At 36.7% G+C, this 27,732-nt stretch overlaps 6 protein-coding genes across 10 annotated transcripts; 4 read left to right on the top strand and 2 right to left on the bottom strand.

Annotated features, from left to right (window-relative positions):
• The first annotated feature begins 150 nt into the window (after positions 1 to 150).
• Positions 151 to 2,780, top strand: LOC125223758 (5'-adenylylsulfate reductase-like 4). The gene is made up of 4 exons (XM_048127045.2): positions 151 to 548; positions 1,461 to 1,648; positions 1,733 to 1,857; positions 1,948 to 2,780. Exons 1-4 carry the CDS (start codon positions 345 to 347, stop codon positions 2,385 to 2,387), a joined length of 957 nt encoding a protein of 318 aa, XP_047983002.1. The 5' UTR covers positions 151 to 344; the 3' UTR covers positions 2,388 to 2,780.
• A 767-nt stretch (positions 2,781 to 3,547) lies between these two features.
• On the top strand, positions 3,548 to 6,839 carry LOC125222505 (14-3-3 protein 7). Its single transcript, XM_048125158.2, has 7 exons — positions 3,548 to 3,722; positions 4,354 to 4,660; positions 4,968 to 5,055; positions 5,250 to 5,359; positions 5,878 to 6,026; positions 6,407 to 6,441; positions 6,573 to 6,839. Exons 1-7 carry the CDS (start codon positions 3,656 to 3,658, stop codon positions 6,576 to 6,578), a joined length of 762 nt encoding a protein of 253 aa, XP_047981115.1. The 5' UTR covers positions 3,548 to 3,655; the 3' UTR covers positions 6,579 to 6,839.
• A 7,334-nt stretch (positions 6,840 to 14,173) lies between these two features.
• Positions 14,174 to 15,896, top strand: LOC125218300 (nodulin-26-like). The gene is made up of 5 exons (XM_048119933.2): positions 14,174 to 14,356; positions 14,442 to 14,657; positions 14,970 to 15,179; positions 15,265 to 15,326; positions 15,511 to 15,896. Exons 1-5 carry the CDS (start codon positions 14,228 to 14,230, stop codon positions 15,722 to 15,724), a joined length of 831 nt encoding a protein of 276 aa, XP_047975890.1. The 5' UTR covers positions 14,174 to 14,227; the 3' UTR covers positions 15,725 to 15,896.
• A 334-nt stretch (positions 15,897 to 16,230) lies between these two features.
• On the top strand, positions 16,231 to 18,922 carry LOC125223299 (uncharacterized). Of its 2 annotated transcripts, none has more exons than XM_048126381.2 (6): positions 16,231 to 16,358; positions 16,590 to 16,691; positions 16,766 to 16,914; positions 17,020 to 17,068; positions 17,957 to 18,099; positions 18,537 to 18,922. In XM_048126381.2, exons 2-6 carry the CDS (start codon positions 16,643 to 16,645, stop codon positions 18,621 to 18,623), a joined length of 477 nt encoding a protein of 158 aa, XP_047982338.1. In that variant the 5' UTR covers positions 16,231 to 16,358; positions 16,590 to 16,642; the 3' UTR covers positions 18,624 to 18,922. The 2 variants fall into 2 exon arrangements, with proteins under 2 accessions (XP_047982338.1, XP_047982339.1); XM_048126382.2 differs by having other exon boundaries at positions 16,257 to 16,358; positions 16,597 to 16,691.
• Positions 18,923 to 18,980: 58 nt separating this feature from the next.
• On the bottom strand, positions 18,981 to 25,146 carry LOC125223439 (uncharacterized). Of its 4 annotated transcripts, XM_048126586.2 has the most exons (9): positions 24,755 to 25,145; positions 24,117 to 24,257; positions 23,767 to 23,994; positions 22,849 to 23,056; positions 22,412 to 22,548; positions 21,858 to 21,922; positions 19,756 to 19,836; positions 19,523 to 19,589; positions 19,294 to 19,444 (listed from the first exon to the last, which is right to left on the bottom strand). In XM_048126586.2, exons 1-9 carry the CDS (start codon positions 25,060 to 25,062, stop codon positions 19,429 to 19,431), a joined length of 1,251 nt encoding a protein of 416 aa, XP_047982543.1. In that variant the 5' UTR covers positions 25,063 to 25,145; the 3' UTR covers positions 19,294 to 19,428. The 4 variants fall into 4 exon arrangements, 3 of the variants coding, with proteins under 3 accessions (XP_047982541.2, XP_047982543.1, XP_047982542.1); XM_048126584.2 differs by lacking the exon at positions 21,858 to 21,922 and having other exon boundaries at positions 18,981 to 19,444; XR_016134568.1 differs by lacking the exons at positions 19,294 to 19,444; positions 19,523 to 19,589 and adding an exon at positions 21,305 to 21,647 and having other exon boundaries at positions 24,755 to 25,146.
• A 938-nt stretch (positions 25,147 to 26,084) lies between these two features.
• LOC125218793 (uncharacterized) lies at positions 26,085 to 26,813 on the bottom strand. The gene is made up of 2 exons (XM_048120565.2): positions 26,536 to 26,813; positions 26,085 to 26,321 (listed from the first exon to the last, which is right to left on the bottom strand). The coding sequence occupies exons 1-2, from the start codon at positions 26,710 to 26,712 to the stop codon at positions 26,178 to 26,180; spliced, it is 321 nt and encodes a 106-aa protein (XP_047976522.1). The 5' UTR covers positions 26,713 to 26,813; the 3' UTR covers positions 26,085 to 26,177.
• Positions 26,814 to 27,732: the final 919 nt, after the last annotated feature.

Genomic DNA, 27,732 nt, shown 5'->3' on the forward strand with positions numbered 1-27,732 from the left:
TCATTGCTATTTGGTCACGTCATAATATATGATAGTATTTTATAAGAAGTTGACACGTGAGAGCCAATAGTATGTTATTTTCATTAATTATGATAACGGATATTTCAATGTTCTAACTTCTAAAATATCTAAAAAAAATAAAAATAGAAAATGACAAAATATACAAATAGGTGGGTAAGCGATAGCGAAGACGAAGAGAGGTAGAAAGAAGGCGAAAAGCTGAAACCAAGGTGTTGGATTGCTAAAACGCGCCGAGTTCCTTCTTCACCGCCACTTCCCCCCGTCTTCTACCTCCTCAAATCGCTCCTCCAAACCCTGATTTATTCGATTATTCCATTCCGAAAATGGAGGATCTGCACCGGATTCTCGAGCTTGCTGGACTGACGGTGTTTCTTCTCATCGGGAGGCTAACCTGCGCCGACGCCGATACGGCTCCGTCGCGCCCCCTGTGTGTGTTAGACTCCCTCAAAGACTCGTTCTTCGCTCCCCGGAGCGATGTTTGTTACATTAGTCGCGACCGATTTTCTCACCCTGTCGGCGTGATTGAGGTATAATCATTTTCAAATTTTTGTTAATTTTGGGGGTTTATGTGGAATTGTTTTCTGTGTATACGCAATTGAATTGTTCTGAGAAGTTAATGTGAGATTCACAGTGTTAATTTTCGCGGTCACTGGCTGATCACTGAGGACCGCCTAAGCTCTTTGATTTTTGTGGGATAGGGTTTGTGAATTTAGTGGAGAAAGCTGAAACCTTTTTCATAGGAATTTTTAGCTCTTGCTCTAGTTTATTTGACTGAGTGATTTAAGAATATTTGGAGAATTTACCATGATCCAGTTTTTTGGTGCATTTGATTTTGATATGCGATTATAGCTTCATATATGATACAGTAATTTATAGTAGTAGGTAGCTGCGTCTTGAATTGATAAGTATGTGCATATCAATACTATATGAAGGTTTGATGGTGTTAAGAAAGAACTAGCATCTAGATTCATGTGAAGGTTATCACTTGGGAATAGTGAAAGGTTGAAGAAGATGAATGTTTAGTTTGGAAATTTCACTTGCAAAGAAACTTTTGTGTTCTTGGGGTGTGTGCAATATCACTAGTATGGAGAATATATGTCACGAACGATCCCTTTACTTGAGAATCTAACAAAGAATTGCATTTCTAGTCTCACAGCATAGACGTAGCATGTCTGCAAGTATTTGATGCATCTTGAAAATCCATTTTAGTCCCTTACTCCCTTTATCCCAAATGTAAATGGTGTTCTGTCAGTCTGTGTGTATGTGTGCAAGCGTGTGAATGGTGCTCTTTTTGTTTCCATTAAACTTTATTTTATATGTCTATTGGGGATGGAGACTGTTATATTTCATTGTGATCTTAACTCAACTGCTTGAGTTGGCGTATGCTTGTATTTCCCGCTTATTAAGGGCCTACTGTAACAAAGAATTCCACTTTGAAGGGGAATGAGGTTGCATTGCAGAAGGCACTGCATATGGTCCACAAAAACGAAAATGACTATGCTTCTGTCCTCTTTTACTCGGCTAGGTGTCCTTTCTCTGGAACATTTAGGCCAAAGCTTTCCGTTTTGTCTTCGATATATCCTTCAATCCCTCACTTTGCAATCGAAGAATCATCAGTCAGGCCAAGGTTAGATTATCAACACCTCCATTCTTATGTTCCTTTTGACATTCTAGGACGACTAATTTAAAAGAAAATTATGTCTATTTTCAGCATTCTGTCAAAATATGGAGTTTATGGGTTTCCAACCTTGATACTTCTAAACTCTACCATGCGCATGCGATATCAGGGCTCTCGCACTATGGAATCTCTAATCGCTTTTTATGGGGATGTTACGGGTAAGGTTATCAAAGAGTTCTCTAATATTGTCTATATAAATCTAGTTAACTTAGAGAATTGAACCTTAAAACCCTGTCTCAAAAATTCAGGCTTGAATACATCATCTGCTGATCCAGTGTATCTGGAGAAGATTAGATGTTCAGGATCCGACGAAAGGCACAATACTCACCAGGAAACGTGCCCTTTCCCTTGGGCCCGATCACCCGAGAATTTGCTGCAGCAGGAAACATATTTGGCCTTAGCTACCATTTTTGTGATCATGAGGTTACTTTACTGCACTTTCCCAACACTACACAGATATGGTCAGTTGGCTTGGAGGAGGTACATCATAAACGCGAGCTTCAGTGGCTTGTGGGAGCATTCTGTAGTCCACATCAATCGACTCTTACAGCTGTTCAAATCTCTGAACGAGCCCGGCAAGAAAAGCAATCTGCAAGAAGGGGCTAAGAACGCCAAAGCTTGGGCGTCCAAGTCTCTAGCAACTGTCTCGTTCGGGGATGCTAGCTCAAGCCATAGCAATGCTCAGTAATCTCCACTGACCTCTATCTACGTACTACATTTCTTGATAGCAGCTTTTCAAGCAGACGAAGATGCCTCATACTATCATCGGAATTTGAGCTACACATGCCTGCACAAGGTCTTTACTGGACGAAGCCCCAACTAAGCCTTATAATCAGGAACAACAACAACAATGTGGTACTCTCACAACCATAATCGAGGTTCAGTGCTTGCTGATGTTGGCCCGCATATCTATTCTTTACCGAATTCTTTAGGTAGGTGTTTCAGGCGCTGCACGGCGCCACATATCTTGTGTTCTTGTAACCTAGTGCTGGTTTAGTTTCACCAACCCTGAAGAATTGTTATATCTTTACCTTCAATTTGTGTAGCTTCCTTTATTTCTGCAGCATCAAGTTTCGAATTCCATCTTCTTGTATTCTTTCAATTTTTTAGTTTGAAAGTAGTGAATATTGATGTGGGTGGTGGATATGGAGGGATTAAGTTTTTTATTTATACATTTATGTTTTTTAGGTAATACTAAGATGCTAAAAATTTGAAACAATTTCCAGCATAAATTCGAGAGAATAAGATATCATAATCACCTTACCAAATTGGTGAATTTTGACTAATACCAACTATTAATTCTAAATTCGCTCTTTTGAAATTTATTCCCTAAAAATCAATATAGTTGTCAACCCAATTGATATCGGATTAAAGCTATAGACATAACGAATCATATCTTGCTATATTTAAAAACGAAAAGTAGCATTAATTATCTCATTAATAAAGCAGAATCATCTTTTCATAAATACAAATTTTACGCAAAAGTCAGATTTATAGATAGCTTGTCGACTAGTGTTTCCGTTTCATTCTATATGTTCAATTTGATTTCAAGAAATAATAAAAGCATTTAATTGTGTGATTAATTGGCTTAATTTCTAAAATCCTTGTGTTTTCTAATTCCATATTATTAGGATTAAACTCTAAAATACAGTATTATTCGAAAATAAATTAAACATAATGTCGATTTTTTTTGTGATGAGTCGTCGATGACAAATGAGTGAATCAGCAATAAATTACTTAGATCGGAAAGCGCATGCGACTGAGGTCAAAGAGTCAGTTTAACATTTGGATCCAACGGCTGCGGGCGTGCTCAATCCCAGAAACCAACGGCTGAGATGAATTACCTAGTTTTTCTCGCTTGAGCTCGAGAAATACAGTTAACACCGCCACAAAGTCGTCTCTTTGTAGAGAGAGAAGATCGTGCAATTCGCTTTGTCCACGCTAGAGTCTAGAGAGATGGAGAAGGAGAGAGAGCAGCAAGTTTACTTGGCCAGGCTCGCTGAGCAAGCTGAGAGATACGATGGTAAAATTCTCGCGCTCGTTTTCTTTTGTTTTTGATAGTGTTTTTGAAGTAGAAATGTTGTCTGTTGTTTTGATGGATCGTTATGCTATTTTTGTCGCGGTTTCAGCGTGTGATTGTTTCGGTCAATTTCCGATCTGAGTCATTTCTGTTATGTTAAGCCAATTCTGATGATTTTGATTGGGGATTCTGGTTTGTTGTTGATGTTATCGGCGTGATTTAGAGTAGACCAGCTCTATTTGTTTATTTATTAGTAATAAATTGATGTTTGCTACTTATTTCACACTAGCGGGGAAAATTGGTTTTGATTAGTTTGTTTCGTGGATGGGCAGTGATCTACTGGAATTTTGAGGTTAACGTATTGTCAAAGGGAGTTTTGAGTTGTAGACATATTTAGTGTTATGGTAGGTTATCAGAGGGATTTATAAGGGTGGATGAGTTTTGATTCCTGAACTTGTGTGTATGCTTTTCAACCAAGAGTCTTATTATCAGCCTAGACAGAGAAGAAAATTTAGGTAATCTTAGGGCACGGTATTTTATTTCATTTGCATTTTCCAAGTGTTGCTGAACTTCATTTGGTTAAGTTTTTTCTTGCTTGTGTGATGACCATGTTTGTTCGCAATTTGTTTTCCAGAAATGGTGGAAGCAATGAAACAAGTTGCGAGATTGGATGTTGAACTGACTGTCGAGGAGAGGAACTTGGTTTCAGTTGGGTACAAGAATGTTATCGGTGCAAGAAGGGCATCCTGGCGGATCTTATCTTCCATTGAACAAAAAGAGGAAGGTAAGGGGCATGAACAGAATGTGAAGAGAATAAAGAGTTACAGACAAAAGGTTGAAGATGAACTCACTAAGATATGCATGGACATACTCGCCGTGATTGATGACCATCTACTTCCATCTTCTACGACAGGAGAGTCATCTGTTTTTTATTACAAAATGTAAGTGCATTTTTCCAGGCTTTATGTGTAAAGGGCTATTGAAAAAGAAAAGTGAAAAAGAACCACCATCTCATAAGGTAAATAATGAATATGGAAGTGGTATTCTGGAGCTAAAGCCCCCTACCCGAAATTGCCTCTCCTCACTATCAAATCTGACGTCTAAGTACAACACCCCTATTTTTTTGTTTCTCACTAAGCCGACGTTGCTTTCTCTAATTCACTTTAATATTGTAATCACTTGGAATTTGGTTATTATTTTGTTTAATAGGTTGCTTTTTGCTTAAAATGTTTTTTCTAATATATCAAGGAAAGGAGACTATTACCGCTATCTAGCTGAATTCAAGGGTACAGATGATCGTAAAGAGGCAGCAGACCAGTCACTCAAGGCATACGAAGTTAGTTTTTGAACTTTACCTTTTCTCTTCTTGTGTTCAATTTTTTTTGTGTTGCTATTCAGTAACTGCTAGATAAATAATTCCATTGGAGTCACCAATTCGTTTATTTTCTGTTTTAATGGATAGCATAGGTTTTCCTTTTACTTCGTTATATTACATGATTTATAATTTGAGGATTTAATTTTGCATTTCAGGCTGCCACTAGTGCTGCTTCTACTGACCTTGCTCCTACACATCCCATTAGGCTTGGTTTGGCCCTTAACTTCTCTGTTTTCTACTATGAGATCTTGAATTCCCCTGAGAGGTGTGCATGCTCTCTCTCTCTCTCTCTCTCTCTCTCTCTCTCTCCATGAGTAGATCATTCTATGTTCTAATGCACTAGTAAGCTACTATTTAAAATGAAAGTTGAGGCAAATTTATTAACCATGAAAAGAACCGAAAAATAACATACTAAAAAAAATATGGCTTAAAATCAAACAATTTTAAATGAAACTGGCAATTTAACAGTCGTGTGTCATCCTGATTCCTGGAAAGTTATGTAGTCTCATTGCAAAATAAGAAAAATGTTAATAATAGTACTCCGTGTATAAAATGAATTTTGTATGTGAAAAATGGGAAGTTATTATCACTCCTCATTCCAGATTCCGATGTGCATGCTATATTGCTATATGTGCTATTGGTAAACCTAAATCAGTGACTAGAAAGGGCTGAATCAGTGCCTATGATATTAAACACTGTTGTCATGTTTTCACAGATAGTATGGATCATTGTTTCCCTACTGATTGGTTTGGTTGGTATTAACATGAATATTACCACTGCCAGGGCCTGCCACCTTGCGAAACAAGCCTTTGATGAAGCTATAGCAGAACTCGACAGCCTCAATGAAGAGTCCTACAAAGACAGCACTCTAATCATGCAGCTTCTGAGGGACAATCTTACTTTGTGGACCTCAGATCTTCCAGAAGAGGGAGGTATTATAACATTACCCCTTAAATTTGTATTGCATTCCATTTTCAAAACTCAAACAACCATGTATGCTCTAGTTTTACGAGTTCGACGAGTTTCAGTAGACCAATTTCATCCCAAGAGGATCATATTCTTATATGATTCTCATCCTCATCTTTCACCTTTTTTGTATGGGTATATGTTTGACTAGAAGATCTTTTATCAATATTACGTTTGTTTAGATGTAATGAAAAATATTCTCTCTGTCTCATTCTAGATGTTAAATCTTTGCTTTTAATTTTTAAATGTGTTGGTCATTTTGATTGGGACGGAGGTAGTAGAAATTGTCCAACATGTTTCTCATCGTCATCTTCATCTTCATCTTCATCTTGTTTATATGGCGCAGGTGAGCAATCCAAGGGCGACGAGATTCAAGCAGAGGTAAGCTACTAAGCTTTGTTTGCTTGAGCAACTTTGAAACTAACGTGTTAAGAGTATTTTTTTCGAATCACAAATTTCTTGCTTTTGTTTTGGTCTTAACATCACTTGCTTGTTTTTACCAAACTATACAGAGCTAGCTTGGATATATGGTGCAAAAGAGGAAACGTTGTGGGAATGACTAAAACCTCGTGGTGGTGTTTCATTTTTATCATCCTGTGATTGTTAACTTGTTTTAAAATGGCAAGATACTAAACTAGTTGTTGCGATCATGATTTGATCTTGTATAAGTTCAAACTGCCATTTTTCTCCTTAATTTCAACTCAGTATTATTCCAAGATATTAAATCTTGAATCATCAATTCGATTGAAAAATGTGGCATGAAACTGGTTTCAGTTCAATTTCTTATCACAAATTGGTTCAGATGTAGATAGTCAGTCTGTTTAGTAGTAGTAGGGTTAGTAAGGGACGTGAAGAGAGGTACTACTAAAACTCGAGATAAGTTTCTAATTTGTGGTTAGGATGCAAATAGTATACCATAAATTGCCTTAATTTGTCATTTCTCTCTCTGCAAATAAATGTCTCTAATTCACTAACACATCATTCCATTTCTTAATACCATTTCAATAATAATTCTTTATCTCATCACCATTTAAAATTTTAAACTGGTTTTTAGGAGTATATCAGTAATTTTTCTCTTCCTAACAATTAGGCATTTAAAGTTTTGAACTGATGCAGTACACTATTTAGGATTAATTTTTTGGAAATCAGGCTAGTGTTTTCAGCTTGAAATGCAAAATTTGTACTTTGCAATAATATTATCAGCAGTATTAATACAGATTACAGAATATGTAAAATTAAACAGTCTGTATTTCATCGAAAATTATTGGGAGAAACATGATTCGGCATTGAGTCTTTCTAGTGATTTTCTCATTGTCAGCTCAAAAAGGATATCCAAATGGTTAAAAATGCACTAATCATTTTTACAGAATATGAAAATACAAAGTGAAAAAAATACTCCCTCCATTCCCTCATAGTTGAGAGGAAACTTTTTGGTACGGAGTTTGGCACGGAGTTTAAGAAATGAATATTGAGTGTGTTAAATAAATAGATAAAAAAGTAAGAAAGAGAAAAAGATAGAAAGAAAAAAAGTAAAAAGTGAATAAAACAGAAAGAATAAAGTAAAAAGTGAATAAAACAGAAAGAATAAAGTAAGAAAAAAGAGAAAAATTACTATATATGGAAATGACTCAACTATGATGAAACTTCCCAAAATGAAAAAAATGACTCAAAAGTAACGAAGGGAGTACTTGATTGTTGAAACGATATTTTTATTTCGAATAACCCAAACAATGAGCTTCAATTTTTTTCAAAAAGCAATGAAATACCCAAAAATAAGTACTACCAATATTATATTCTTAAATAATAAAAATTAAAAAATGGAATGGAAATGTACCAGAGCGAGCGAACCCAAAACTTTGAGCAAAAAAGAAGAGGGTTATCTAACGCTTTGGTTGAATTTAATTCTATGCCTCCAGAACAAAGCCATCAGGAAATCGATCATCGAAGATGATCTCAGCTCCCTTGCAGCCGAAAGAAGAGGCAATTCTTTCAAAATCTAAAACAAAACAAATGTAAAAATTGAGATCTAAAATTCAAAATTCCATTCACCATTGCTGAATCGCACGAATGTGGAGATGTGGTGAGTGTTGAGAGAGGTGGGATTATAAAGGGCATTGAATTCTAGGGTTTTGGTGTACAGTGGGCTGGGCCTCATTTGAATGAGTTCCTCGGCCCATTTTGTAACTAATCTTTGAGAGTTGCTTTTGTAGTTATCATATTTAATCGACTCAATTCTGCTGTATACTGTTAATTTTATCGAAATTGTTTGTAATCGTATTTAGCCCTTACAAATAAAGTCCAATTGTTGGAGGTTGGAGAGTTAAAGAAAGGTTGGAATTAGAGAAAGAAATGAAGAAAAGTTGTGACAAAAAAAATTGAATCGGAAATGGAAGAAAAGGTTAAAATGGAGAATAGTAAGAGCATCCGCAGCGGTGCTCTTATCGCCGTCCGTCCCTCGTGTGCCGTTGAGCAGGCGTCGTCCGTCCGCCGCTGCAGCTAGAGGTGTCAAGTGGGCCCGGTCAGGCCCGATGACACTTAGGCCCAGCCCGGCCTAGACCCATGTCTAGAACGGGCTGGGCCGGGCCTGGGTTTTGGTTTGCATAGATGAGCCCGGCCCAGCCCGAGCCCAGTTAATATGTGGGCCGGTCCTGGGCCGGGTCGGGCCGGGCTGGACCTGGGCCAACTTACATATGTTAATTGGAATATTGGGTAGAGTTAAAAATATGTGATTTATTGTCAAATCTACTCAAAAAATATTGAAATAGCAGTGGTAGTATATTATATAGACACATAAATACATTTTCCACAAAATTAGGATTCAACAAAAACATACTACACGCATATATACACTCATAAAATATAATATTAATGTCTATGTATATTGATTTATATACAAGCAAAAATATCCACATAATCTGGAATCAAATTCTACTAATCTAACACTTATAAAAATTTAACTAATTAATTCATCACTATAATTATGGAATTATTTTTGATAGAAATAAATCAATTAACAATATCTATAATTACGTAAATAACTACTTTTAACTTTAGAATCCACTATTTTGTAAAGAGAAATTAATTGACAATGAATCTCTATTGATATGGAAATAACGATTAATTTTATTCTAAGAATATGATCCACTATTATTAGAGAGAAAAATTAGTTAACTAATCACTATGGTTATGGAAATAAATTTTGTTTATAGTTTTGATTTAGGTTTAGTAATTGAATGCATCAATCATGGATCTTAAGATATATTTACACAATATATAATCTTTATAATTTATATACATATATACGTAAGGCATACGCTTAATTAACTATTCCATCACTATAATTATGAAAATATTTTTCATAATGAAAAATTAAGTAACAATTTATCTCTATAATTATACAAATCAAATTTTTCATAACACAATCACATAAGTAATTATAGGATATATTAGTGAACGAGTAATCCCTATAATTATGCAAATTATGATTAAATCTAAATATAAGATCAATTAATCTTGAAAGGAAAAAAATAGTCAACTAATCATTATGCAAATCAATATATTAGTTCACGTGATGTTGTTAATTGAATTCATCAATTATGCCAAATAACTCGGTGGTGTAAAAGTAACAATAAATTTATACTGTTTGATTGTATGCATTATTCTTTTAAAAGTCATTAAAAAGTGGAACACTTAATATTGAAATGACATATGGAACAAATTTACCTACTAATTACATAAGTGAGTTGTTATGAGCTGGGCCCGGGCCGGTCCTGGGTTTAGAAAACAGCCCAATTGGAGCCCGATTAAACCACAACGCCCAGCCCAAGCGCGCTCCATTTCACTAACAGGCCGGGCCTGGGTCGGCCCACACCGGGCTGGGCTGGGTTGGGCCAGCCCACTTGACATCTCTAGCTGCAACTCGTCCGTCCGTGTCAGCGGCACGACGCTGCTCTTAGCTAAGAGCACGCCTGTGCCGCTGAGCAGCCCTACGTGCAAATTCGATTTTTTATTTTTATTTTTTTAAAAAATTTGAAATTTATTTAAAAAAATGTTTTTAAATAAAAAAAAATATTTTCCCACTTCCCAAAAAATTATATCCGTTTTCTACCCACTTTTGATTTATTTTTTAATTTTTCCCCCCAAATTTCACATTTTCATCTATAAATACCTCATTTCAACACAAAAAAAATTCACATTCTCATCTATTTTATCATCTATATTCTCTCATCTTTTTTCTCATATTCTCTCATCTAAATTCCCACCACACTACACAATGTTCGGCTCCGGCGGTCACCCCTTCGGCAATCGCGGTTGGAACCACGATTGGTTCGACTTCGACTCATTCCCTAGTCCGAAAACGCAATTTACGGCTCCTCCTCAAACCCAAGGTTCGCAAGCTCCGGGTGGCTACCGTCCTTAACCGGTGCACGACCGAAACGCCTCCAGGTTCGGGTGGGCACCCGAACCCGGATCGGAAGGGAGCAGCAGCTCTATTCCTACTCCTACTTCTATTCCTACTCCTACTTCTCCTGTTCGTGGCACCCGCACCTCGAACACCCCGGGTGAGATGATGACGATGTTCAAAGCCTACTTGGTAGTCTCCGAATATCCGGAAGTTGGTACGAACCAAACCGGGGAAACGTATTGGTGGTGTTAGAGTTTGTATACTAGAAATCACGTTTCGAGTGATTGAATACTGTAAAACTCTTATTTTATTTTCCAATAAATAAAACAGATTATTTTTTTGTCATAATGTTGTTATGTTTTACATTTAATAGATGTTAATGCATGTTTAAATGTATAAGTTAACCTAACAAAGTCTAAGTCTTTGTTTTAGTAGACCGGTTGTGGGCGTCGTCCACTTTAAGGTAATACAGTCAGTTCTAAATAAAGAAAAAGATGAATTTCACAACCTAGTTGGAATTTGACTATCCAACGAGAAAGGTTGCAATGTCAGTCCGCATATTTCTAAGCCTTACTGAAATAAGATGACATTGGTGTGGTATAGCACTGAACGGATCTAACAGCAAGACTTGCCTTAGGCTATCTACTGAAAGGCGAGGTCTTGATAAATATTTATTTCTTAATCAATGTAGGTTAGCATTGAGCATATGGTATTGATTATGCACTGCTTTGACTTATCAAATGGTGCGGGTTTTTCGTAACCTAATTATCCTGATATATTGGGTAGTGGTGATCAGTATCTAGCGGTGCTAGAATTGCTATTATATTGAATCGTGCGCGAGCTGAGTCTCGTTTGATAATGTTCTCTAGAGGAGCGCGAAACAAGGTTTTATTATTCGGAACCTAGCTAGTTGGAGTGTGATTACTCTATGAATAATAAATAAGCGTTTCATGCTAAGTCCACTCTTGGAATTAATAAGAAGTTAATTAATTAAGTCAATAGCAGACATTAATTAATTAATGAACATTTTAATCTTAAGCACGGGATATGAAAGTTAAACGGAAATCCGGATTACTTGTAATTTCGGATTTGGATGGGGAGAGTTCAATATTACTTCTGTAGTGGCTGCTCGTAATATTCCAATTATAACTTATATTAAATTGTGGGTTCAATTTAATTAGTAAAAAGTAAATTGGATGAACCCATATCCAAAACCTTCCATAGATCCCTGTCTGGGCCCAAAAGGAACTTAATATAAAAAGGAGAATAAAGGAGACAGAAATAACACAATTTTTATTATTGTAATTTTCGAAAATTCCCCTCCCCAGCTGAGGAGATTTTCGAATTCCTCTCTTATTCCAAAAAGGATTTCTTCTGTCTTCTTTATTTAAGTCCTAGTATTCTAGTAAGATCAGCCCACACTGATATTGGGATACAGTTCGGGAACCAGAGAGAAGATTTGTGGTTTAGTACTCAAAGCATCACGTGGAGAAGAAGCTAGCCATCTTCAATTCTTTGGAGAATTAATTAGGTATTTTTCTGCTCCGTAGAAAAGCATGTTTTAGGTTTGATTAATTCAAGTTATGAGCATGATACATGTGATAATTACGCGAATAGGTTTTGTCTAAATAATCTGCTAAATAGATCTGATTATTATGTGATTGTTATTTACGCGCCCGCTTCCGCTGCCAGTTCCAACAGGTGGCGCATCACTCGTCTTTACAATGAAACCCGACCGAGGGGAACCATCTATCGCAATGATAGTATGGTGTGCAATTGCATGTTCAAATGCAACGAGGCAATCAGTAAGTTCTAGGGGTATTACCTCCAGGAAGAGCGGTCGGCGGGGAGCGGCACGAGCGAGCTCGACATCATCACTGCCGCCTTGGCGACCTACCAACGCATGAAGTTCAAAGCGTTCAAGTACCTCGATTGTTGGCAGGAGGGGCGCCTACATCCGAAGTATAGGGGCGGCATAGTAGCATCCTCCTCCAGCTCCTCCAGCAAACGGTCGAGGTCGGTAGCCCTATTCGACGGCGCCTCCGATGATGTGGCTACCCAACTTGCCGGAACTAACTTGGGTAGCCCCGACGTTGGCCCGAGCAGTTCCCGCCGGCCGCAAGGAAAGAAGAAGGCGACGACCACTTGCTGCCGCGCCTCGACTCCATCTGTCCCCGCTCACGCTCCCTTTGTGCCTCCTCCACCCCCGAACAACACGTTGTGGACCCTCTTGGGTCAACTCTATTTGAACGATACGTCTAAGATGACTCCGGATCAACTTGCAACACATGAGCAAATGATCTGGGGTCTCAAGAGGCAATTGGGGATAGAGGACTAGTCTTCCACGTGTGTAATTTTTAATTTGTAGGATTTTAATTATGTATTTTTTTTATTTTCTAGGATTTTAATTATGTATTTTTATTTTTTAAGATTTTAATTATGTAATTTTTATTTTTTAGGATTTTAATTATGTAATTTTAAATTTTTAATGCAATTTAATATTGTGGAAATGTTTCTATATAAATTGAATAATAGAATGGTGGTACCCTTGAACTTGTCCTTAGCTAAGAGCACGGATGTGGGTGTTGTGCTCTTAGCTAAGGACAAGGAGTAAAAGTGGGTCCGGGCCCACTTCCGTGCTCTTAGCTAAGATGATGTATTGCATTATTTCTGAAATTAGATTTTGAGATGATAATTTTACTCTAATTCAATTTATTGATGCGGATTATTGTTGCAATTGCACAAAAATGCCGATTATCTGATAGTGCTACTTTTATATGAATGATCATTGCTTACTAAAACCAACTAATATGACATTCGATGCCAATCACTGAATAAAATATTAGGTCGCTTAGTTGTTAATTATTCTTGGAATCTCATTCTTTTATGCTCGGCTCATTCGATGAAAGACAATTTGTTGAGTTAATTATTGTAATTCAAATATTGGAGAAATGGTAAACGTGACGCAAAATATTCCAATTTGTACTTTCTAAGTTGTGCCGGCCAAAATATTGCTAATTTGGGACTAAGATACTGACTAGATTTCTTGACAATATGTTAGAGTCTAGATCGAGTAAGAAACAAAATTTACCATGTGAGTATAATCTTGGATGCCATGCTATGATTCCCTAATAAAATGTTTTGTATGTAACTACATAAAAAACAAGACCGTTGCGTCTGCTAATAAATTTGTAATGATATTGTCCTTATGAGGATATGTTTCCTAAAGTACAAATTTTAGTTGAAAATTTGGTGGTTCTCGTGAACTTAAAATTTAATTACTTAATATCATGAAATTATGTCTTATTGAAAATTTCTCACGGATTTGATTTTATCTAAATTGAATTTGACGTGGCACATCGAAGAATGTAGTTGGACAATTAAGCCAATATAGGAAATGACGTCTGATGTAAATGACATCGTTCTGTGCGTTACTTATGTTTATAATTTCCTCCCAAATTTTGCCGGAATTGCAAATCGTTAAAAATTTATTACACTACATAAAAGTTCATGATTTATGAGAACACATTTTAGGTTTGTTAAAAATACCAAATTTCTACTAAAATTTATAATTTTAATACATTTTACCAATAACTACAAGAATATCAAATGAAAAAACACAATATAAAGCATCTCTCTCCACATGTCGATTCACCTTAAACTATCAAACACAATCCACTACTTATAAATACCCCCAAAACGAATAAGCAAATCGAACTCAACATCATCAATTTCTATACTTAGCCAAATCGTGCTCTAGCAATGGCCAACTCTCCTTCCATAATTTTCAGCATTAACTCCCCACACACTATGCCAGCAGATATCCAACCACCTAAGCATAATCAAACACCAAAACACCATCAACCTCTAACCCCATCTCACTTCCAAAAGGTACCTCTCTTAGCACCATGTTATGTACTACTATAACAAGAGTTTGTTGTTTGCAAAGGGACTGATTCTTGTTTGTGTTATGCAGATTATAGCCGAAGTTGTGGGCACGTACGTTTTCGTATTCGCGGGCTGTGGGGCCGCTCTAGTCTACAGAGACGACCCAACGGCATTGGCAGCCGCGTTCATCCCTGCACTTGCTTTGATGGCCATGATCTACGCCGTCGGCCATGTCTCTGGGGCCCATTTCAACCCTGCGGTCACTGTCGCGTTTGCAGTGGCTTGTAGATTGCCCTTCATCCAAGTAAGTGTCCTACTTCACTTTACCGATTTCTTTTTTGGCAAGATTATTTACATGTAATTTACCAGATACTACTCCATAACTTATGTTCAAGTGTAATAAAACACTCGAAAACGAATACAAGTCAACTATAGTGATACGAATAGAACAATATTTTAATTGGCACGTAAGGGAGAAATTGATATTGGAAACTTGATCCCCTAAACATAGGATTTTAAAGTGAGATTGAAATCTATAAGATGTCTTGTGACTTAGTATACTGATTTATGATTTAAATTTCATCAATATTTTTCTAATTCAAATTCGATTTTGCAGGTTCCAATCTATGTGTTGTCTCAGTTATTTGGCTCAACACTTGCATCTTTTACACTAAGACTACTATTTAAACACCAAATAAACTTTGTACCAATGCTAACACAATACTCTCCTACTTCAACCTCCGATCTCGAAGCCATTGTGTGGGAATTCATACTCACTTTCATACTAATTTTCACCATTTTCGGAGTTGCTTCAGATGACAGAGCAGTACATTTTCCACTCACTTTTTTTACTTTGTAATTTTTCAGTCATAGTTCATAAATCCTAAACCTTAAAATTCAATGAATGACAGAATAACGCACTATGTGGAGTTGCAATCGGGGGCGCGTTGCTGCTCAACGCTCTCATCGGAGGGTAAGCATGTTGATACCATAATATTCGGAGTTCTGGCGTTCCAAGAACACCCTGGAATTAGCTGCAAATTTGATTTTGTTATTGTTGATTACCATAATTAAATAATTTCTTGAAGTTGATTATGTAAATTGAAATTCTTTAGAAGTTGAGACTATAAACTAAATTAACCTAATTTTACACGTAGGTCGATAACGGGAGCTTCGATGAACCCGGCAAGAAGCCTAGGCCCTGCAGTAGCCATTGGAGTGTACAAGAATCAATGGGTGTATGCTATAGCTCCCCTCCTCGGTGGAGTGGCTGCGAGCGTCGTATATAGTTTGCTGCGCCCAACCCAATCACAAAAACTAAATACTAGTGTTAAGAGTGTCTACACTGATCTGTATCATCCTCAAGTTTAAATATTTGTAATAGTAGAGATTGAAGCAAACAAAATACGCAATGATAGTTTTAAAAATTAGGACTCACAATTTCAAAGATGACCGTAACACACAATAAATAAATTGATTAGTGTCAAGTTGTCATTGTATTCATGACACTATAATTTTATGTTAAATTATAATTTCATGTCAAGCTAACGTGTTCGTGTTCGTTTCAGAGGATTTTCTTTATTTATTTTTTTAAAAAAACAATTAGTATACTTATTTTTTAATGTGTTATTTCCAATATTGTTTTGAAACGGAAAGCAGAGCAAAATAGAATTAATACGAAATAACACCAATAATAATGTAATCATTTTCGTGTAAACAAAATTAAAATTTTAAAATAAATGATGGAAAATAATAATTTGAAATGTTTTATTGTGTTTTTGCTATAAACTAAACATTAGGGCCTCGTTGTATTAACAAAATAATTAAATGTGTCAAATGTATATGATCCATTGTTATGGGGTCTAAATGGAATTTATCCTAACTTCTGTAATCAAAGATTCAAAGCCCCAATCTCTCACACAATACCAAATTCCGCTTTACCGCCACCGCCACCGCCACCGCCGTCGTTTTAGCTTAATTTCAACGGTGTTCGTGAAATTTTCTGGTTCGTTCGTATAACTGTTGCGATTTATTTCAATTACTTAATCCGTCTCCAACTTTTCTGAGTTTCAGCTGCCTTTCAGAAATTGAGCAAATCCATATCTGAAAATAATACTAATAATATCGCATTAATGCCAAATTTGCTGTAAATTTTCAATACTGTGCTCGCATTTTACTGTTAATTGATTGTCTGGATTGCTGAGGTAGAAAATTTTGATTGATCAAATTTCCATAGCTAACAGCGTATAGACGAGAGAGAGAGAAGATCCGATCAAAAACACAAAAGAAATGGCCGAGAAATTAGCTCCTGAGAAAAGCCACAGCTACATTCACAATGGTATCATTTCTAGAAGAGTAGATTTTGTATCTAGATATGATGATGAATGGACTTATGGAATTGTTGGTGTTTAGGGCAAAAGGTGTTCGACTGGGATCAAACGCTGGAAGAGGTGAATATGTACATTGAGCTTCCAGCTAACGTTCCGAAGAAGTTATTTCACTGCAAAATTGATTCCAAGCATGTTGAAGTTGGGATCAAAGGGAATCCGCCCTACCTTAATGTATGGTTTTGTGCCTTTTTCTTGGAAAATTTGTCCCATTTCTTTCTGTGACTTGTTAGCTGTATTAAGTGATTTTGTCTTGTTTCTTTCATTGATGAATTGCAGCACGACCTTGCCTTCCCGGTGAAGACGGACTGTTCCTTTTGGACTCTTGGTATGTTCTTGTGCCCTGTTGTTTTTAACTTAAAGGAAAGCATCTGTTTTAGTTTTTTTCTAGGGCAAGTTTATAGGATAGCACTTAGGTAGATGAGGCCGTGAGTCTACATTGATGAGTCGTTTCTCTCTGGGAAATCATGGCGTAGAATATAGATGAGTATGATAGCTTTGTTGCTTCTTTATTAATTTTTCTTGATAGCTTTAGTGCTGTGGTACAAAGTTAACATAGACAAAGTATCTTCCAGATTTTAGGACCTGAGGATTGAATGCTTTTTTTTTGCACAAAAATACATCTTGAAACATTTGAAGAAGTCATATGTAGTTAGTTATGCAGTAACTTCAATTTTATTGAGATGCTTTTTGCTGTGCATCTTTTTAATTAGAAACCATGAGATTAAGATTCTAGAAATCAGTGATCTTTGGAAGAACAAGTGTAAGAACTCAAATCAATTTGTAATTAGTATTTAATTGCTCAAGTATAGTTGAATCTGGATAAGTTTGAATCTACGAATTTGAGAAATCTGACTCCACCAATTATGGAATGCAATGCTAACATTTTCATTTGGACAAAGTCTCTGCAATGCTTAGAAATGAAGCCTATGACAACAAGTACATGCCCAAACTTTGACATGCTCATAAAATTGTCTGATGTAACGAAGCTATGGTTCTTGATGTTGGGGGAATTTAATGTGTTCTGGGATGCCCTGCGATTTCCCATATTGCTATATGTGGCTATGTGCACAAAAGCATGGGCGAATGGGTTCAGTTGATTCTCATGCTAAATTAATGTAGTAAACTTTACATGTTTGGATATCATTATATGCTAATGATTGGCTTTGTTTCCTAGTGCACGACTTAACAGTATTTTCAAATTGGTATCTTGCAGAAGACAATATAATGCACATAACCTTGCATAAGAGGGACAAAGGTCAGACATGGTCTTCACCTATAATGGGCCAAGCCCAGTTGGATCCATATGCTGCTGATCTCGAACAGAGGCGTCTCATGCTTCAACGATTTCAAGAAGAGGTACACCATCTTAATTCTTCACCGAAAACAACCCAGGTTTTAGCTTTTGATTGTTTGATAGATGAAAGGTGTATGTTTTGGTAATATTTCAGTTAAAGGTCATAACTTTCATATATTTCTAGCATGAAATATAGTACTCCTTACTATACTACATATTACTAATTGCACCCGTATGTTCCATATCCCCTAATACAATTGAGTATTAGTATCTAATTTCCTGTATAATCATGTCTAGCTACTTTTCTTAAGTTCCTGATCTATAATAGAAACTTTTACATAGTGAACCTCGTTGCATAAAATCTTATTGTGCTGGATTCTGAAGATTTGGTTCCCCATCAACACATATAAGCATATTGTAACATCTAGAATCTTACATTTGCTTCTCCACTGTAATCTTGAATCTCACATTTGCTTTTCCACTGTAATCTTTTCTGCAGAACCCGGGCTTTGACTTCTCGCAAGCTCAGTTCAGTGGGAATTGCCCTGACCCAAAAACATTCATGGGCGGGATCCGTTCTGGTTGATGCTCATCGGTCTCAAATTCTGTATGTATAGCATAATCCTTATCCGGACACAATCTCAATCCCTGTCACACCCATTGTTCTCGACTTCTTCTCAGATCTGTGTTCGAAGTTATATATTTACTGTGCTGAAGTTATATATTTACTGTGCTGTAGCAATTCTTACGATCTAAGATCTGTGCAAGCACTTGTTAAGTTCCCAATTAAAATTTCCTCATTTGTTTCAGAAATTCTGCGCTTGCTATATTAAAGCACTTTATGATGTTAGGAACACATCAGTAAAAGCATTTTTCCTCTTTCCATATGTCAAGATTTTTTTATGATCAACCTAACATAATTAATAAAAAAGAGAGGAAATAATTCTATCAACCCACTGAAAATTGTTCAGCGGGATATAAAAATTAAATTGAACTTCAAAAAGCATCAATTGTATGCGACAAGCTTTTGCTCCCACCAGATTGGGGAAATATTTTTTACAACAAAATTTCCAGAAATGGAGGCTTACAGTTTGCAACAACAATTCATCACTTCTTCTTGCGTGGAGTTGTATCATATGGCGGAAGAGGGACGCCAAACACCCAGTCAAGCACGTTGAGGTACTTTGACCGGAAGACGTCTCTCTCCATGGCGTAACAGTGCATGATAATTGCTGTTGATATACTAAAGACCAAGACGTCGGCTCTTTTGAATCTTTTTGAGTGAGGCAAGTACCCTGCATCAGCCATGCACGTGAAGAAGCTCTCGATTGCTCGTGCGAGGCAGTACAGGGATATCTCGATCCTTCTGCTCTTTTTCTCAATTGCTAGAGCTAGACCAGTTGGAAACTGTTACAAATAAAATGCTCACTGTAAGAAAAGCTCACTCTCACTTTGAAAACTGTACTTGCTCGAATGAAAATTTACCGTTCCCATTGCCACCATGGGAATGTTACATCTCTTGAAGATCCTAAACAGGAAGCATGTCCATATCCTGAGTGGAGATATCGTAACACGACAATCAACAATTATAGCACAAAACTAATTAAACAAAATTAAAACAAAGAGGGGATTATCCAATGGAAAGTTCTATATAATTTGAAATTGGAATTTGTCTGAAAAGAGTGGACATCAAATTACAACATGAATTCATTCCTTACCAAGCAGATGAACAGTACATTGAGAGAAACAAGCTTGACCTGGCTGTACCAAGAATACCTTTCCATAAAATATTGTGAGGCCTGGAAATTTTTTAATCATAAGATATATCAGAAATAGTTTTAAAAGTATCCATGCTTTTACACACACAGAGAAGATCGACAAATTAAAGAAGTTACTAAAAACTACACAGAAGATCGACATAGTGCACTAGGTAATAAGGGAGGTATAGCTTCGTTATACATCATGCAGAAATATTGAGTGGAGGAAATTACATATTCTAATTGAAAATATAAATACTATACAATGTAGGCTGTAGCCAACGTATTACAAAGTTCGTAGTAATATAGTTAGGAATCCAGTTAGTTCAGCTAATATGAAAATTTGTCTCTATGTATAGTCTAATGATAGCATGTTAACTCCATTTCCAGGAAAGGGATTTGAAGTTGAGCTGTTCTGGGCAACATGATTTTCAAAGGCTAGAATAAGATGGCACATTATATGATATGTCCGTTGGGAAATCAGAGCATGTAATGTGTATACTGGCAAGGTTTACCAAAACATTTTCTATGTTAATTTTATTATTTTTTATTAAACTCATGCAAGCAGTTTAGTCATCTGATTAATAAAGCATACATGTTTCTATTCTTGTGGACTACTTGAACAAACAGCCACTCAGATAGAAGATATTAGGATTGTCGGCGTCGGCAAACATTAGTTTGATATTGTCCGCTTTGGGTCAAGCCCGCACGGATTTGTTTTTGGGTCACTTCCAAAAGGCCTCAAACTAATTGGGGTTGGACATGAATTATATACACCTTCCAATTTCCCTCAGATGTCCGATGTGGGATAGGTTTATACTAACAAACCTCCCCCTCAAACCGAGACCACATCGAAACACATAATGGGCTCCGACTCAGACGGATCGTCGGCCCCACTCAAACATGGGTCTCGCAAATCGGACCAGACCCGACGCCAACTTGGCTCTGATACCACTTGTCAGGATTGTCGGCGTCGGCAAACATTAGTTTGATATTGTCTGCTTTAGGTCAAGCCCGCATGGATTTGTTTTTGGGTCACTCCCAAAAGGCCTCAAACTAATTGGGTTGGACAGAAATTATATACACCTTCCAACTTCCCTCAGACTCCCGATGTGGGATGAAGTTTGTACATAACAAACCTCCCCCTCAAACCAGATCACATCGGGACAGACGCAGTCGACACAAACATGGATCGCGGCCCGACCCATAGCCACCTAACCTGGCTCTAGATACCAGTTTGTTATGACAAATAGGACAATTGTGAATCGAGAAACAAAAGAACGTAAATAGACACAAAATTTACGTGGTTCATCAACGTTGTGTTGGCTACGCCCACGGGCAAGAACGGAGAACAAATTGTATTATGACTGCGATTTTCAGATACAGATCATGTGCTCTACTCCCATATATATAGGCACACATTAGACGGACTGGGCCTAGAAAACATAATCCTATCCCAATTAGGAAACCTAATCCTATACAAATTCAAGGCATACTAACAAATCTCCACCTTGACTTGAAATCTCCCTTGCAGACGCATCATCATAATACCAGACAAACAAACTTCTCCATTCTTGCCTCAGATTTGCCCTCCACGGGCAACTAACAGCTCATGACATTAAACAAGTCCAAACAATGTTGGAACTTGCTCTGCGGGACTGACTTGATGAACATATCAGCAGTACCTACTTTCTTCACCTCAATTCTCTTCTCATCTCTTAGAAAATGATATCTCACATCAATATGCTTAGTCCTCTCATGATGGACTTGATCCTTGGCTAAACAAATAGCGCTCTGACTGTCACATAACACAACAACTAGCCTCTGCAACCATATTCCCTTTTTAGCAGCTTCTGTCAACGCCATATACTCTGCTTCAGTAATAGACAAAGTAACTGCTGCCTGCAAAGTTGTTTTCCAACTAACAACAGAACCACTAAGAGTGAAAACATAACCGGTCATAGATCTTCTACTATCGACATCTCCAGCGTAGTCAGAATCAGAATAACCAGTCACTAAACAGTGAGTATCACCTTCATAAATGAGACCAACATCAGACGTACCTCTCAAGTAACGAAAGATTCTCTTCACAGCCTGCCAGTGCTCCTTTCCAGGATTTCCCATGAACCTGCTAACAACGCTGTCAGTATGCGCTATATCTGGCCTAGTACAGACCATGGCGTACATCAAACTCCCTACTGCACAGATAAAGCTTCTTCTTTTCTCTATCTCTAGAAAACTCCATGCCCAGAATTTTCTTCGCAACACCCAAATCCTTCATATCAAACTCAGCACTAAGCTGAGCTTTCAACTTCTGTACTTCAGACTAATTGGGGTTGGACAGGAATTATATACACCTTCCAATTTCCCTCAGATGTCCGATGTGGGATAGGTTTGTACTAACAGAAGATATTGCTACACATGACTGATTCCAAATTAGCCATAAAATAAATTACATGTTTTTTAAGATCGAAGAGCATGCATGTTTTTCATTATTGGGGACTACTTGAGCAAACAAGCACTCAGACAGAAGAAATTCCTAAACATGACTGAATCTAAATTAGCCATCAAATGAATTATATATCAAAGAGAAGTTAATAAAACGAAGAAGAATAACCTTTTCAGGAGACCTTGACGATGCACAATTAGGGCGGGTATCAGATAGACTGGGAGATAAACTGGTACTGCTCTTTTATAAGCTTGAAGAAGAAAGGAAAAGAAATGTGATCCACATGCTTGGTTCCCATGGACAATCTGAAGAAAAAAAATATCTTACAAATAAATCGATGCAATGAACAAGTATTAGCATGGAAGTATCAAGTATAGCCATGTTTTGATGAAAACATGCAAAACTCATTTTTCATGGGGACACTCTCAGCAAATCTTGCAGAATGCCTGTGATTATGGACACTTTTCTTTCAAGAGTAAACTAGGTTGGTAAGATTTATAGAAATGAATGGATGTGTGTGTGTGCGGAAAGCGTGCATTTGAAGGACCCAATATTCAAAAGGGTCCTAGAAAAGGTGTATACTAAATTAAGGTAGTTCGACCTACCGAGCAAGGTATTTTCATTTGTGGATCTAGTTTGATATCAACACCATTGGACTTGTAGTATTTCTCTATTGCATCCAAATTTGTAAATGGTAGACCACATGCAATATCTCTAACACCGTTCAGGATTTCAGGTGCCTTTGCCCCATGCTTATTCAGAAACGATTTATAAGATTGGGGCAAACTATCTTGCTTCAGAATGTAAGCTGACCTGAAAAAGAATACCCCATATATTAGTATATCAATAGGAAAATGAACTAACTTGTATAATTAAGGACATCAGATCATATCCTGGGATAAAGTCTTCTAATATACAAAGTGGAATTTTCAGCTTTAAAAACCTCTAGGTTTTTCAGAGAACCAACATCGTCATGGCAGATCAACTGGAGCACCATGAAAAGAAAAACTCGAAAGGTCTTTCAGATTGTCATGCAAAACAGGTCTAGAAGCAAAGCATAATTTAACCACAGTCACAAATATTGTAAATGTCTTAAAACTCAATTATTTGATTAAATAAATTTTTTCAGACATGCTTCTACTTCAATTTTAAACTTCTCAGCTCTTATTTTTAGGTCGAACTTACATATTACAATGGCGAAGGCCTTACAGAAAAATTGAATCCAATGAATTCTGCATTGGAATAGTTAAGATGTGCTCATTATACCCTCTTCACCTTTGACACTAACTAGCAATCTCAATCATTCTAATAAACCAACTTTGCATGTCAATGTTCCCAGATTAACACTCCAAAATAAGCAGCATATACCGTTCACAGACACCAAAGTGTTAGCAGCTAATTGATCTTGACCCAGTTTTCCAGAATGATTTAAAAAATGATTGAGGTGGGACATATAAAAATGCAAATAGAGTACTAACAACTTGACCAGGAACAGAACTTTTGGGTAGGAAATAGAGCCTTACAGAATCTGGGAAGAAGAGAGGCACATAAGGAAAATATCTCCATGTGCCCATGTAAGAGGCTTACATATACGACCAAATCTCTTGCTTTTTATCCCACACCGTGAAGCCAAAACAGTGGCACGCATTAGAATGTAAATTGCCAAGCTTGTATGTTGAGTGTTCAACCCAGTAAGCAGCATCGATGGCCCTGCTATTGCACCTGCCAGCAAAGCCCTCCACTTTGCCGTCCTAAATAAATAGGAAATTCCAACAACCAAAGATGCTGAATTAGCACACATATTAAGCATGGCATATGAAGGATAATAAACTAGAACTATTTACATAATGTAATGAAGCTTATGAAACCATGCCTTCTGTGACCACCCAAAGCAGCAACAATTTCATCCACAGATACAAATGTTCCCGCAAATGTACCAAGAAACAGTCCGTATCTTAATGTCTCCTTCAAAGCAATGATTAAATCTGCACTAGCTGTAGTCATTTCTACTTTCCTGAAAAGAAAATTCATATTCACAGAGTGTTGGTTAATGAGTAAGTAAGTTCCTCAGTTACTTCATGTATGAAACATTACATATGCTAACTAACAAACAAGCAATCATATAGTATCATGTTTGTTAGATTTTAACTTCAGACTTTAATCTCTTTTTTTTAAACTTTCAAGGAAAACACAATCTAGAATTTCTTCAAATATCAGCCTTAACAGTGCCATGCATAAATTTAAGCCACCTTTATACAATTGATTTCACACGAACATTATAACTTAGTAGGCTCCTAAAGATAGATGTATTGCAATAATTAATTCAGGTTCCAGAACTTCCACAATAACCTAATTTGGGGAAAATAGACGTTAATGCAACAAGGCAAATAAAACTCAAACTCCACTAGTGTAAGCAGAATCTGACCTAAATGAGAGGATACTAATTCAGATCTATCCGAAAATCGCGAAGCTAATTCAATCAATTAACAGAGCAAAGCTCGAAAATACTACCTAGATGAGGGGAGCATTTGGCGGCGGCGGAGGCGAGTGAGCAGAGCGAAAATTGCGAGTCCGCCTTTGAGTCCGGCGCCGATGGCGAATCCTTTAACGGAAGCCGTGTAGACTCTCCACAGCTTATCGTAGTCCTGAACCGGATAGGAGTCGAAGCTCAGCAGAGAGCACGACGACGAAGATGATGGCAGGCTCGAGCTCGACGATCTCCGCCTACAGCACTCGGCGCAATCGCTGGAGCCGCACGTGCAATCCGCCGCCGCATCGGCGGAGCTGTATTCCCCTCCTCCGTCGCCGGATTCCACCATCTCCGTCGCACTCGAGTGTTAGAGAGAGAGAGAGAGATTGGGAATATCGAGCTAATAGTGAGGGGTTCACACGTAGATTAGGCAGTTGAACGTTGTTTAAAATTATAAATATAAAATGCTTTAGGAGTTAATTTAGTTTTAACATTAGATAAACTTAGCTTATTGGTAAAATTAATTTTAGAATATCAAAACTGAAAAAAATATTAAATTAATAAAGATAAATTTCATTGAGATGCTTATTTGTTGGAACTGTTTTCAAATTCACTTCTTTATCAAAGAATAAAATGATTCGTTTTGTGATGTTACCAATTCTTTCTAGCAAATAGAAATTTTAGTTATGGACCATTTTTTGGGGGTATGGTAGGTTGTGCAGCTAGCGTGTGGTACTAAAACTCTCTAGACATCACTAATTTTTACAATAATAATTATTGAACCAAGTTAATAATAGAAAAATTAAACTAGTTACATAACACAACATTTAAATAGTACTACTATTAATAGTTTCATCATAAAATAATACGCAGCATTTACTATATAACTTAATCATTTATTTTAGGTACAAAAATATTAGAAAATTATTTTTAGTGAGTTAAGTGAAGAAGTAATAGTAATAATTATTTGGAGTAGTAAAAAGTTTAAAAGATTGAGAGAATAAAATAAGAGAAATTTAATACATTATTTTAAAAAAAAGTGAGTCAACTATAATGAAACAATAAGATATTTCTGTTCAGACAACGATTAATAATATTTTACTTTATACTTAAATTTTACAATTATATTTTATTTATCAAAAAGTAACATTTTTCGGCATATAAAATTCATAATTGTATTTTTTTTCACTCTAAATCATTATTTGAGTGTGAATTCATATTTTATTGTATTTTTTGATGTTAAATGGATCGGGAACCATAAGAGAAACGTTTTGGGCCTGAATAGAGCCCAAAAATATTGCAGCAGTAATCGAAGGAAGCAGAGAAAGAGAATGGCACGAAAAACACACAAAATTGAACGGTGATCTTCATTCCTTCGAAATCAATAAATCTTCATAAATCGAGAATTAGTAATGACATTGTGCAAAAATCGCGTGAAGCATAGCCATTTCAGGACGCAAAAGGTCAAAGAAATTTGAGGAAGATGGGATAGATGAACAGAACTAAGAAGTAAAAGAGGATTAAAATTCCGATCGAATGCCTTAAATTCTTCAGCTTCTGTTTCTCCTTCACCAAATCGATCATCAACTTCTCGATCCTCGATTCGTGCTGAAATCAATAATTCTCAATCAGCTCCTATTTTCAGTCCGGTGTGAGATTTAACACATTTCGCATCAAATTCAAACACAAACAGACTAGATTCATATATCAACAGCTATCGTGTTTTGAAAATGAATCTCAATCGATTTTGAATCAGAAGAATACTCATAAATCGAATTGCATTCATTAAAACATCGTTGTGTGTGTGAGAGAGGAAATAGACCTGGAGTTGGGGAACATCGGTGGTTAAAGCTTTTGTGGCGTTTTTGAGGGAAGACAGAAGGATCGCAGCTTTCGCGCAACGAATTGCAGTCTGCATCTTCAGCTTCTCCGTTTGCAGATCCTCGTCGATCTGCGATTTAAGCTTCTCCGTTTGCAGATCCTCGCCGATCTTCTCCATCTTTACTCTCTTCTCAAGTTTTGAAGTGAAGAAGCGACTAGCGAGGGAAAATATTGGGCGCTGTTTGATATTTAAACGGCTTAAATACTTTCATTTTCTCGGTAATTGGGAAAACAAACAAAAATGTTTGGGTTGGGCGAGTCTCAAACCTAACCTTAGAGTCTTCGACACCATCACTTCGAATCACCATTAATTAAAAGTAGTATCTATATGATAGTCCTTATTAAGTATAATTAATATTAAGTGTATAACTAAATAACAAATTTCAGCCATTAAATCAAAACAATCTAGCTTACTATATGAGCGTTTTAGTTCACAATATGAATTTTAAAACAAGGAATGAACCAAAATACCTTTATAGTGAAATATTTACTCCGTCATGGATTTAGTTCACTATAATGGCGTTTTGATTCAATCCTTCGTGTAGTAAACTAAATCACTCTTATAGTGAACGAAATCACTTTTATAGTGAACTAAATTCGTGTTCTCTAGTTATGCATTTAAGTAGTGGTTTCTCTATATCACTACTCAGTTAATAAAATGGAGCATTAACTTAGTAGATTATGTAATCGGGCCAATCAATAAATAATCATAAAGAATTAAATATATATATATATATATATATATATATATATATACAATCTTTAGCCGATTATGTTGGACTGTATTAAAATGTTCCAATAACGGAACAATAAACAGCAAGGCTAAGGGCATCTCCAACGCTAGCCGGGCCGCAAATCGCAAGTCCCGGCCCGGGATCAGGGTTAGACGGAGGAGAGTCACGGCCTGGGCTGGTCCCAAGGCTGCAGTTGCGTCCCTTGGGCCGCTCCCGGGGTCCGGCCCGGCTCAAGGTTACGCACGACGGGACGGGCCACATACCCCAAATTTTTTATTTTTTTATTTTTGATTTTTGATTTTTTTTGCCTATTTATACCAATTTCTTCAACATTCTTCTACAAATTTCTCCATTTCTATCCTCTAAATTATTTCAATAATTTTTCTAGGACTTGTAATTTTTAT

The sequence above is a fragment of the Salvia hispanica genome, chromosome 1 (genome assembly GCF_029641045.1).
Source record: "Salvia hispanica isolate PSC_SH4W2 chromosome 1, Shi_PSC_v1, whole genome shotgun sequence".
NCBI lineage: Eukaryota > Viridiplantae > Streptophyta > Magnoliopsida > Lamiales > Lamiaceae > Salvia > Salvia hispanica.

Coding starts and splice junctions, on each gene's coding strand:
- LOC125223758 (XM_048127045.2), top strand. CDS start 345: ATGGAGGATCTGCACCGGATTCTCGAGCTTGCTGGACTGACGGTGTTT. Junction 1,649..1,732: donor GAATCATCAGTCAGGCCAAG/GTTAGATTATCA, acceptor GTCTATTTTCAG/CATTCTGTCAAAATATGGAG. Junction 1,858..1,947: donor TTTTTATGGGGATGTTACGG/GTAAGGTTATCA, acceptor TCAAAAATTCAG/GCTTGAATACATCATCTGCT.
- LOC125222505 (XM_048125158.2), top strand. CDS start 3,656: ATGGAGAAGGAGAGAGAGCAGCAAGTTTACTTGGCCAGGCTCGCTGAG. Junction 4,661..4,967: donor TCTGTTTTTTATTACAAAAT/GTAAGTGCATTT, acceptor TAATATATCAAG/GAAAGGAGACTATTACCGCT. Junction 5,360..5,877: donor ATCTTGAATTCCCCTGAGAG/GTGTGCATGCTC, acceptor TACCACTGCCAG/GGCCTGCCACCTTGCGAAAC.
- LOC125218300 (XM_048119933.2), top strand. CDS start 14,228: ATGGCCAACTCTCCTTCCATAATTTTCAGCATTAACTCCCCACACACT. Junction 14,357..14,441: donor CCCCATCTCACTTCCAAAAG/GTACCTCTCTTA, acceptor TGTGTTATGCAG/ATTATAGCCGAAGTTGTGGG. Junction 15,180..15,264: donor TTGCTTCAGATGACAGAGCA/GTACATTTTCCA, acceptor AATGAATGACAG/AATAACGCACTATGTGGAGT.
- LOC125223299 (XM_048126381.2), top strand. CDS start 16,643: ATGGCCGAGAAATTAGCTCCTGAGAAAAGCCACAGCTACATTCACAAT. Junction 16,915..17,019: donor GGAATCCGCCCTACCTTAAT/GTATGGTTTTGT, acceptor GATGAATTGCAG/CACGACCTTGCCTTCCCGGT. Junction 18,100..18,536: donor TTCAACGATTTCAAGAAGAG/GTACACCATCTT, acceptor TCTTTTCTGCAG/AACCCGGGCTTTGACTTCTC.
- LOC125223439 (XM_048126584.2), bottom strand. CDS start 25,062: ATGGTGGAATCCGGCGACGGAGGAGGGGAATACAGCTCCGCCGATGCG. Junction 24,258..24,754: donor CAAATGCTCCCCTCATCTAG/GTAGTATTTTCG, acceptor TTTTCTTTTCAG/GAAAGTAGAAATGACTACAG. Junction 19,445..19,522: donor CCATGGTGGCAATGGGAACG/GTAAATTTTCAT, acceptor TATTTGTAACAG/TTTCCAACTGGTCTAGCTCT.
- LOC125218793 (XM_048120565.2), bottom strand. CDS start 26,712: ATGGAGAAGATCGGCGAGGATCTGCAAACGGAGAAGCTTAAATCGCAG. Junction 26,322..26,535: donor CCGATGTTCCCCAACTCCAG/GTCTATTTCCTC, acceptor TATTGATTTCAG/CACGAATCGAGGATCGAGAA.